This window comes from Chlorocebus sabaeus, chromosome 8 (assembly GCF_047675955.1).
Source record: "Chlorocebus sabaeus isolate Y175 chromosome 8, mChlSab1.0.hap1, whole genome shotgun sequence".
Classification (NCBI taxonomy): Eukaryota; Metazoa; Chordata; class Mammalia; order Primates; family Cercopithecidae; genus Chlorocebus; species Chlorocebus sabaeus.
Window position 1 is genome coordinate 134,158,145 of NC_132911.1, and position 12,066 is coordinate 134,170,210.

The 12,066-nt window shown below is 42.8% G+C and overlaps 1 protein-coding gene across 3 annotated transcripts in view; it reads right to left on the reverse strand.

Annotated features, from left to right (window-relative positions):
- Positions 1-12,066, reverse strand: part of ASAP1 (ArfGAP with SH3 domain, ankyrin repeat and PH domain 1) — a 395,104-nt gene that overhangs the window by 341,242 nt on the left and 41,796 nt on the right. For all 3 annotated transcript variants that reach the window (XM_008001545.3, XM_008001541.3, XM_073018360.1), the window contains exon 2: positions 11,340-11,425. In XM_008001545.3, the coding sequence (XP_007999736.1) occupies positions 11,340-11,398 (59 nt within the window). In that variant the 5' untranslated portion in view covers positions 11,399-11,425. The remainder of the gene's footprint in view (positions 1-11,339; positions 11,426-12,066) is intronic.

The following is a 12,066-nucleotide window of genomic DNA, read 5'->3' on the forward strand; positions in this document are numbered from 1 at the left end:
ATAGCACAGGAAGTAAAAGTGAAAACTGCAGGCTCCAGGGCCAGATTCCCTGCAACCAAGTTCCACTTCTGCCACTGACCAATGTGGCCTTAAATAATTTTCCAAACCTCTATGAGCTTTAGCTTGTCTTTACAATGGAAATAACAATACTATCTACTCACAGGATTGTGGTAAGGACTGAATGAGTTAATAAACAGCAAGTGCTTAGAAGAAAGGACCTGGCTCAAGTTAAATGCTCTGTGAGCATTAGCTATTGGTATTATTGTTGTTGCTGTTGTTGTTTTTGTTGTTACAATAATGAATACTTAGTGCCAAGTGCTAGATTCTACATGTATTGTCTCAGGTAGAAGCTACTGTTATATCCATTTTGCAGATGAGGAACTTGCCTAGGACTACCCAGTAAGCTCTAGGGTGGAGACTGCCTTCCTGTCCAGGTCAGACAGCCTGTGTTTTTAATCACTACTCTGCAGTTCCGCATTGTGATGCCAAGATGGCTGGTTAAAGTCCAGGACAAGGGAAAAAATGGCTGACTAATGCACTAATTGTGTTTCTGCTTCAACTTGCATTTCCAGAGGTGCCTATTGGTTTGTAATTGGTTCTGGCATGTTTATAGGTATTACAAAACCAAATCTTATTTTACATCTCACAGGATTTAAGATGAATAAAGTGATGTGGTTGTGCTAGGTTAGAGTTGTACAAATTATACTACAAGAAACCCCAGTACCTTCCCCAGACAGGGTAGAGTGTGGTCCCCTAACCTGTATAAAGTTCTGGTACCAGCCAGACCTACCTAAGCTGGAACAACTCTATTCTCTGTTCTATTCACTGAGCTCTCTCTTTAGCTTTCTTTTTTTTTCTTGTCTTTCTTTTTTTTTTTTTTTTTTTCCTGAGATGGGGTCTCCTTCTGTTTCCTAGGCTGGAGTGCAGTGCCATAATCACAACTCACTGCAGCCTCAACTTTCCAGGCTCAATCCTTCCACCTCAGCCTCCCAACTAACTGGGACTATAGGTGTATGCTACTATGCCCAGCTAATATTTTTAAGGTTTTTGTTTGTTTGTTTGTTTGTTTGTAGAGACAGGGTCCCATTATTTTGCCCAGGCTTTAAGCTTTCATTTGAAGAAAATATTCTGAGGATACAAAAGCTTGAAAACCACAAGATTTGGCATTTCTCAAACTACACCTGCATCAGAATCACCTGCGGTGGTTGTTAAAATACAGGTTCCTTGACCCTACTACAACTTAAGGAATTAGCAACACTAAAGGGAGGGCCTGAGAATCTGCTTTTTAACAGCTCCCCAGCTGACCCACATGCATATCCAAGCATGAGAATTCTCAGTATTACCTCGCTTTACCTCTCTGTCTTACACAGTAGCCACTACCTATAGCTAACTTCAATTTAAACATAAATTCACTAAAATGACATGAACTTTGTAACCCCAGTTTCTCAGTTGCACTAGGCACATTCTAAGTGCTCAAAAGCCACATGTGGCAGATACAGAACATTTCCAGTTCATAGAAAGCTCTATTGGAAAGTCTACAAGTCCCTTCCAGCCTACATATTCTAGGAATCTCAGACTGCCTGAATGATGTACTAATGTGTTTTATACTAAGGCACCAAACTCAGTCAAGATTTCCTGGAATCTTCAACTGTATTTAAGGCATAATATGCTATTAGGAATATATGATTACACCTACCATACTGGACTGAAATGACCTGTTAGATATCTATTTCCTCTGACATACTCTGAGTGCCTTGAAGGCAGGTACATGCATGTATTATTTAAGTCTGTATTCTCAGTGCTTAGGGCTTAAATAAATGCTTGGAGACTGTTTAATTGGGCCACACAACCTAAGTGAAATACAAAGCTGAAAACAGAATGTCCTCACTAAAGGCATTCACCAGTTAAAAGCATTCATACCTACTAGGATGGCTACTATCACAAAAACAGAAAATAACAAGTGTTGGTGACGATATGGAGAAATGGGAACTCTTGTGCACTACTGGTGGGAATGTAAACTGGTGCAGAATGTACAACGGAAAACAGCCTGGCAGTTCCTCAAGAAAGTAAACATGGAATTACCACATGATCCAGGAATTCCACTTCTGGGTATATATCCTCCCGCTGCCCCAAACTGAAAGCAGGATCTGGAACTATTTGTATATCCATATTCATAGCAGCGTAATTCACAACAACCAAAAGGTAAAAGCACCCACGTATTCATCCACGGATGAATGGATACACAAAATATGATATGTACATACAATGGGATGTTATTTAGCGTCAAAAATGAAGGGAATTCTCATACATGCTGTAATAGGGATGAACCTTGAGGACATTATACTAAGTAAGGCAGTAACAAAAAGACAAATACTGTATGATTCCACTTATATAAGATACCTAGAGTAGTCAAATTCATACGGACAGAAAGTAGAATGGTTATTTCCAGGGATGGGAGTGGGAAGGGGAGAGAAGGAGTTGGAATTTGATGGGTACAGAATTTCAGTTTCGCAAGATGAAAAGAATTCTGGAGATGGATTTGGTGGCAATGGTTGCACAACAATGTGAACATACTTAATGCCACTGAATTGTTCTTAAAAATAGTTAACGATAGTAATTTTTATGTTATGCATACTTCACCACAATTAAAATATGTTAAAATAAAGATTTTTTAAAAAGCATTCACTACTACCAACCAGAGAAAATATATCAGTCCTCACGGCTTTGAGAAAATGGCTTTGGAAAAACTTTGGTTTGGCATCTATCCTGCTGCACCTAGGCAGGTACTGGGGATCAGGAGAGGTCAATGCCAAGATAAGACGTGGAGGCACTATCACAAGGCTGACCAATGCATGCATGGTTCCCGCCTTCAAGGCACTCAGAGTATGTCAGGGGCAATAGATATCTAACAGGTCATTTCAGTCCAATATGGTAAATGTAATAATGTATTCTTAGATAGCATATTATACGTCTTTAGAGAGAGCTCCTGTTACAATCCCAGGCCAGAGAGACCCCCTGAGTTCTCTCAAACAGGAAGCACTCACAGTCCTCACCCATGGTCCCCTACCAGGCTGATCACCAGAACCCCCTGGAAAGGCTTCACCCTGTGGGTTCTGATTCCACATCTAGTGGTACAACAAAGACCATCTCTATTTTTGCAAAGTTGTGCAGGGGGAGAGCCAGACCTGGGAGCGCCTAATCTATAGCACTTACATTCTGCCTCATGACACTGCTTGTCCCATCTTCTCATCTGGTTTGCAAACTTCTTGAGGGAAAAGACTTTAACTTATATATCAACCTTGAGAGTCAAAATCATTTGTGGAATATTTTTTAAGACTGTAGATACCTGGGACACACCACACATCTATTGCATCAGCATTTCTAAGCATCTGGGTTTTTTAAAAAGCCCCCAAAAGGGATTCTCATACACACTCCTAAAGGGAGACCCACTGCCTTACAGACTATGAGAGTGCTTGATACAGAGAAGCTGTGCAATGTTTGCTGACAGACAGAAGGAAGTCCCTTTGAATAAGACATCTAATAGGGGAAAGGTATGTGTATTCATCTGTGTTACTTATTCTAATCTTTTTCTACGAATATTCTGCATACGGTTTAGACCACATGATAAATAACTAACAATAACAATTAGCATTTAGTGAGCACCTAAGATGTGCCAAGTACTGTTCATGTGCTTTAGATGTACTATCCTATTTAATTCTCAAAACAATCCTATGTATGAGGGAAGTACTGTTATCAGGAAGCTGAGTATTTCAGTCCATCTGTCCTGCTCTAGCAGAGTAACTGAGGCTGGGTAATTGATAAAGAAAAGAGGTTTACTTGGCTCTTGGTTCTGCAGGTTGTACAAGAAGCACGGTGCCAGCATCTGCTTCTGGTGAGGGCCTCAGGTTGCTTCCACTCGTGGCAGAAGGGGAAGGGGAGCCAGCATGTGCAGAGATCAGATGGTGAGAGAAGGAAGCGGGGGAGGGGCTAGGATCTTTTAAAGGAACAGCTGTCACGGGAACTAACAGAGTGAGAACTCATTCATGAGGGATCCGCCTCTATGACCCAAACATTTCCCATTAGGTCCCCCCACTTTCAACATTGGGGATCATATTTCAATATGAGGTTTAAAGGAGTCAAATATCCAAACCAGGGCACCGAGGCACAGAGAAATTAAGTCACTTCCTCAAAAATAAACCTTTCTTTTTTTTTAACATGACAGTTATAAGTGTTCTCATAACTTATCTTCTCTTTAATGGCTGCATTATTTTACCCTAATTTGTTTTTCATCCTTCTACCCCTAATTCATTAACCCATTGCTCATTGTAGAGCAGGATTTTATCTTGTTTGTAACAGTTTACCATTTTAAATGACGCTCCAAGGGACATCTTTGTGCAAGGGCTGTTTGCCATATTTCTGAAAAATTGTCCTTAGGAAAATCATGAGGAAATGTTTTGATGGTGAATGGGGCTAAACAGTGTGCACGAGTCTTTATGAGGGGAATGTGCTGAATGGGCCAGGGAAGCCCTTCTCCCTGGAAGGTGTTAAATCTCAAAACAAACAAACAAACAAACAAACTCACTCCTAAGGGGTACAGATGAGATGCCTGGAGGCACAGAAAGGAGGAAATGTACCCAGGCTCACATGACCAGCAAACAGCAGAACCAGGAGAGGAACCTGGTTTAACCATTTTAACCATCAGGCCCAGCTGTCCAGTCAAGGTATTCTTCCCCCCATGACTCCCTCATCAACCATCAGCATAAGAAACAAAAACTAATGACAGTAGCAAGAAAGAGCCTTTCCCATCAACCAGGGACCACACAAAAACGTACCTGCCGTGACACAAGAAAAACATCCATCTCACTTCCCTGGCAAGAAATCTGGAAGCACTCACTCAGAGTAACACAGAGTTCCTGCCCTCAAGGTGCTCACCTTTTAGATGCTGAGATAAAGTGGAAACAAAGGGAAGGCAATAACAAGGCCCACCATGCACCAGGTACTGTGGGCGCTTTCTATCATTATATACGTTTGAAATGGGTTGAATTACGTCCTCTTGCTAAAAGTGGAGATTTTAGCCACCCTGCTCATCCATGAATGTGGATTTACTTGGAAACAGGGTCTTTGCAAATATAATTAAGGTGGTGATTAAGATGAGGTCACACGGGAGAAGGACAGTCCTGCAATCCAGTATGACTGCTGTCCTTATAAGAGAGAAGAGAGGCACCCAGGCAGAATGCCACAGGACAACACAGGCAGGAACTGGAGTGATGAGGCTGCAAGCAGAGGAACAACAAGGACTGCTGGTGACACCAGAAGCTAGGAAGAGGCAAGGAAGGATTCTCCCCTACAGGTTTCAGAGGGAGCACGACTCTGCCAACACCTTGATCTTGAACTTCTGGCCTCCAAACTCATATATTTCTTCATTTCTTTCTTTCTTTCTTTTTTTTCTGAGACAGAGTCTCACTCTGTCGCCCAGGCTGGAGGGCAGTGATGTGATTTCGGCTCACTGCAACCTCTACCTCCCGGGTTCAAGCGATTCTCCTGCTCAGCCTCCCGAGTAGCTGGGATTACAGGCACCGCCACTAGGCCCAGCTAATCTTGTATTTTTTAGTAGAGATGGGGTTTCACCATGTTAGCCAGGCTGGTCTCGAACTCCTGATCTTAGGTAATCCACCCACCTCAGTCTCCCAAAGTGCTGGGTTTACAGGTGTGAGCCACCGTGCCCAGCCATATTTTCGTTGTTTTAAGCCACTGAGTTTGTGGTACTTTGTCACGGCTGACCTAGGAAACTAATGGAACATTTTCTAGTCTTTTAGCTCCATCAAAGCAGAAGCTGTTTTTGTTTCCCTTGTTATCCTGGCAGCTTGCACAGACCCTGGCACATAGTAGGTCACCAGAAAAGTGATTAAAAACTAAAGTATACATGTAGTAAGAGGAGGAAACATGTTTTTTTATCTCTACTGAGAGACTTGAGCAAATTAGGTGCTCAGGAAACATTTGTAGAATGAGTATGTTTTCTAAAAACAAATGAAGGATAGGCTCAAGAGGGCTTTGCCATGAGTTTTATTCATGTATTTCCCCAGGACTGAGCGTAGGACCTGGCACACAGTCGCTGCTTAATACATTTTAAAGGCGGGGAGGGAAATAGGAAATGAGGGAGGAAGATAAGACCAGGATCATCACTTCCCATCTCTCAGTTTAGCCAGAACCTTACTTTATGTATCTAACTGAGGTACAGTCAATGCTGTGAAACAACCAGTTGAATTTTAAATAGACTCAATTATTTTGAAAGGGCTTTCGCAGCAGAACTTAAATACTGTTTTTCTAAAACGCAGTTCTTTTTCTTTTACATCCAGAATTCGTAAGGCTTCCTAACCCTTCCAACTATGTTAGCAATGCAGAGTTGAGAGGTCAGCCTTCTGCGTTCAGCTCCAGGGACACGTTTCCCGTCCATGTGCAGCATGCATTCCTGACCCCTGCCCCTGCAGCCAAAAAGGGACATCAGCTGGGCTCAGGGAAATTCAATTTGGGCTGACAGCCGGCGGCATGATAATGACAGGGCATCTGCTTGACATTTGGAAAGGCAAAAGAGGGAGGAGGCGTCACAGAGGTTTCTCATGGGCTTGGCTGAGGAGGGTCTAAAGTTTCGGTCACTTCTTTTCTACATATGGAGAAAAACCTGAACATAAGGCCAACTGATTTCTACTGCTGGCTCAAAATTTAGAATTCAATTCCACTTCCATGTGCTGTGCTCCTGTCTCTCTGATGGTATTTGGGATGAATAAAGGAAACAGGTCTTGTTCTTTATTCCCTTGGACTTGAGTTTTCCCAGGGATGACAACTGCATTGCTGTGGACTGTGATTTTATTCATTCATTCATTCATTCACTTATTTATGAGAATTTTGTTGTTGTTGTTGTCATTGTTGTTGTTGAGAAAGAGTCCTGCTTTGTCACCCAGGCTAGAGTGCAGTGGCACAATCTTAGCTCACTGCAACCTCTGTCTCCCAGGTTCAAGCGATTCTCCTGCCTCAGCCTCCCAAGGCACACACCACCATGCCTGGCTAATTTTTGTATTCTTAGTAGAGGCAGGGTTTTGCGGTGTTGGCCAGGCTGGTCTCAAACTCCTGGCCTCAGGTGATCCACCCGCCTTGACCTCCCAAAGTGCTAGGATTATAGGCATGAGCCACCATGCCCAGCCCACATATTTATTTTAAATAAGAGGTCCCTGTCCACACGTCTTGGTAAGTGAAGTTTCTATTCCTGTGATTCCCTTGTCTGCTATTGAACTCACAAGGGCGGCAATTGCCTACCCCATGGAACATCAGGTAGGTTCACAACTGTGACAGTGACAAGAAAAGCTGACCCCTTCTTAGTGCCAGTTAAGCAAGGGATGGGGAGAACTGCTTTATATTTCTTGATATAGCCCTCCTGTGGTCAGCTTACCCACTGATGTGGGAACTTTTCCCCCATCAAAGGAGTTGGTTGAGAGACACATCTATGTTATTTTAGCAGATGAGCCTGTGGGGCTGGGTTAGCTTCCATGCCCCTCCTGTGGCCCCAGGGCATCCCACACTGAACCTAACCTGGAACCTAACCTGGTGGTTGCTAATCTGAATGGTATTTACCTCTTTCCTTTTCCTCTAGATAAGAAGCCCCATGAGGACAGGGTCATGTCTACAGCATGCACCTTTGTATCCCAGGCATCCTAGCCAGGTTCCTGGTACATAAGTAATAAGCAGTTATCAATATAAGTTAGATGAATGAATGAATCAATCAATCAATCAATCAATCAGAGGAATAATGGTGCTGGCCTTGTGTTACAGCTAAGAGCACAGGCTTTGGAAAATCAGGCGAGTGCAGTTTTCACTCATGCTCCACCACTTTCCAGCTACATGACATGTTTTTATTGACATATAAGATACATACACAAAATTATCTGTCATAAGTATGTCATGCAAGGAATTTTTACACTAATGAAACATCACCCAGATCAGGAAACAGCACATTAGCAGAAACGCAGAAACCTGCCTTATGGTCCCTTCAAGTCGCTATCCCCTGCCCACCCAAGGGTAGACCATGGATGGTATCTGACAAGTTACTATCCTCTCTGACTCTTATCTTCTATTGGGAAAAACAGTACTTACCATGCTATGAGAATACAATTTAAAAATAATAATGGCATAGCAGTAATAGTAGTAGAAGAGAAGTAGAAGTAGTCACAACAGTACTAGCAGCAGCAGAAGTGACAGTAGAAGCAGTAGTGGTAACATTAGTAGAAGCGGCAGACATGGTAAAAGTATTAATAGTAATAATGGTAACAGAAGTAGCAGTAATCATAGCAGAAGTAGCAGTGGCAGTAGTAGTAGAAGTACTAGAGAGATACTAGTAGCAATAGTAGTAGTCATAATGGCTAAAACTTATATAGCACTTACCATGTACCAGGCACTGTTCCAAGTGCTTTACCTTAACTCAACTAGTGCTCAAAACAACCCTTGTAAGTCTGCATAAAATAGGAGAGAATAGGAAGAAGCCAAGGCACAGAGAAGTCAAGTAGCTTTTCCAAGGTCACAGAACTACAAAACCATGGATCCAGAATGCAAACTCCAGCAGGCTGGCTGCAGAGCCTATCCTGTCAGCAGAATCCTCCAAGAACAAGTAGCGTGGCAAGAAAAGATCTGTCCTCCAATATCTGCTCTCTTCTTCTATAATAACAACTCTCAATTTGGTAAGCACACAGTCATGCAGAATAAAGATTACACTTCCCAGCCTTCTCTGCCACAAAATGTAGCCAGAGAACTAAATTCTGGACAGTAGAATATAAGTTGGAGCAGCAGGTGCAACTTCTAGGAAACATCCTTAAAGGATGGGACGTGCCTTTCTCCGTCTCGTTCCTTCCTCCTGCTGTTAGATGTGATGGCTAGAGCAGAAGCAGCTAAAATGGGGCCATGAGGTGACCTTGGGAATAGAGGCTCATATGACAGACAAACGAGAGAAAAAGCCCAGGTCTCTCATAGATTGCTGTAGAAAATCTGTACTACTTGTACCTGAACTTTCAGGTAAGAGAGACACTTCTCTAAGCCAATGTTCTTTTAGATTTTATGTCAGCAGAACCTGATTCTAATAATGCACTGAGTTATTGCAATTATAATTAATATCACCTAAAAAGATACCTGCAAAACAAATGCCATTTTGTGCTGCACTCGACTTAAAAAAAGAAAAAAACAAAATAAACATGACTTTGGGTAATCTTATAAAAGACAAATTTTGAAAATAAAAGTAAAGCTTCGTTTACCCTGGAAGGTGGTATCATGTCTGAATCATATCAAAATCTCTCAGGTTGACCTCTCTGCCTCCAGCCTCTCACCTCACCCACCCATTCAGGACACATTTGTTTATCTAATCATCCTTTAAAAACTATTTTCAACCTAAAAATTTAAGTAATTACAATGCCCTATGTGCCTACTTTATGTAAAACACTTTACTATACATTTTTTCTAAACTACACAAAAAAAATCTGAAACATAAATATTACCCCTTTTTCAAGGATAAGAAAACAGAAGAAACAGAGAAAGTCAGTGTCTTTTTTTTTTCCAGGCTGGAGTATAACGGCGCCATCTCAGCTCATCGCAACCTCCGCCTCCTGGGTTCAAGAGATTCTCCTGCCTCAGCCTCGCAAGTAGCTGGGATTACAGGCACACACCACCACACCCAGCTAATTTTGTATTTTTAGTAGAGACGGGGTTTCTCCATGTTGGTTAGACTGGTCTCGAACTCCCAACCTCAAGTGATCCGCCCGTCTTGGCCTCCAAAAGTGCTGGGATTACAGGCGTGAGCCACTGCGCCCGGACGAAAGTTAGTGTCTTGTGTGAGATCACATAGCAAGTCAGTGCCAGGGCCAGGATTCAACCACCCCTTCTAGCACCCACACACTTTCCACCACGTGGACTTCTTAGAAACCCAGGCCCCGATAGGTCAACCCTGTGCCAGTCAGTCTGCCAGCTTTTTAAGATTCTCAGACTCTACAAGTTTTCCCGGACTAGCTTTTCATGGTTCTTCCTGTCCAGTCTAATTTTTATCATCCTCTAACACAAACTTTCATCCACTGAGGCCAGGCTCCTTAGACTCTTCATCATGTGTCCCTACACCAGGCCTCAGTATTCCCAGCTGCAAAATGGAATAAGTCATACCTCTACCTCTCCCAAGAGGTGACATGGCATAGTGTATTTTAAAAAAAAAAAAAAAATACAAGGGTCCTGCAGTAAGGGAAAATTGACTTACATCTAGCTGGGCAAGTTCTTTATCTGTAAAATGAATGTAGAAATTCTTTTTTTTTTTTTAGATGAAGTCTTGTTCTTGACCCCCAGGCTGGGGTGCAGTGGTGTGATCTCAGCCCACTGCAACCTCTGCTTCTGGGGTTCAAGTGAATCTCTCCTTCCTCAGCCTCCCGAGTAGCTGGGATTACAGGCACCTGCCACCACGCCCGGCTAATTTTTTGTATTTTTAGTAGAGATGGGGTTTCACCATGTTGGCCAGGTTGGTCTCGAACTACTGACCTCAGGTGATCCACCCGCTTTGGCCTCCCAAAGTGCTGGGGTTACAGGCGTGAGCCACTGCACCCAGCCGAAAGTAGAAATTCTTACTTGGCAGGATTGTTGGGTGGAGTAAATGAAATTTTATTTTATTCTATTTTTAATTTTTAATTTTAATTTTAATTTTTGAGAGGGAGTCTCACTATGTTGCCCAGGCTGGAGTGTAGTGGCGCAATCTTGGCTCACTGCAACCTTCGCCTCCCGGGTTCAAGCAATTCTCCTGCCTCAGCCTCCCAAGTAGCTGAGATTACAGTCACATGCTACCACGCCCAGCGAATTTTTATATTTTAGTAGAGACAAGGTTTCACCATGTTGGTCAGGCTGGTTTTGAACTCCTGACCTCAAATGATCCACCCACCTCAGCCTCCCAAAGTGCTGGGATTACAGGCTTGAGCCACCACTTCCGGCCTGAAATGTTTTTAAAGAACCTAAAACACAGTGGACTCCTATAGCACCTTATATTGTTGAGGGTGTCACTGTTGTTGCTACTCTCGACTTCTTATAGGTACCACCACTCAGACAACTTTCCTTATAAATAAAGGCAATGGATAATGTGACAGAAAACATAGTAGACAGTCTACACCTGTACAAATGCTAGAGATCTGTTCTCTGATAACAATCGTGCCAACAGTCTCTGTTAGATTCCAGTGCTTGTGTTTGATAAAATTCTGCATTTCAACTCCCAAGAAGAATCCCACTGTATCTCCCAGGCCAGGTTTTCTGGACAGGGTGGGCTAGAGATCACTCACCGATTCCATAGTGAATCTCTCGACGAAAAACTGGAGAGCCTGGAGGCTGAAGATCTCATGTCTCAGCCGTCACATCAGAAAATGACCTGGATGGGGGCAGGACAAAAAGGGGACAAGAGTCATCCAGTGAAACTGGGCAGAAGACATTGTCTCAGACCAACATGGGATTTCATCTGGAGGCTGCACCTTTGTCAGGAATGTTCTTGCACCACAGAGTGGCTGTCAGAAATATGAAGGAAACTACTATTTCAGCTTCCTACGGTGGGACTGATACCTCCGTCATTGAATCTCTATGCAAGTAAGTGCTGAGGAATCCTTCCGGCATTCTATTTCTAGCTCTACGTTGGAGAGCAATTTACAAGTCATTAACTTCTCTAGACCTAGGCTCCTAAACATAAAATTAAAGGTGCTGATGGATGCAACAGACAGACAGACAGACGCCTGCAGCTGTATGCCCACGAGAAAGCAAAAGTGTTCACCTGGCAAAGGAAATCAGTTCCAGGATGAAGGCAGATATAGATGAATACACATATTTCAGGACAGCCCCTCTGAACCTGGGAGAGGATTTTAATTAATTCATGCATACCAAAGCTTAATTAATTGCTGAGTGCACAGAGCACAGGAAGTCTGGGATAAAAGCTGTTACATAAGGGAACAGCTTCAATATTTGCAGAATGGAGGGAAACAGAGGTGGGGATATAAAAATAAATTGAGCCAAGGGACCTCC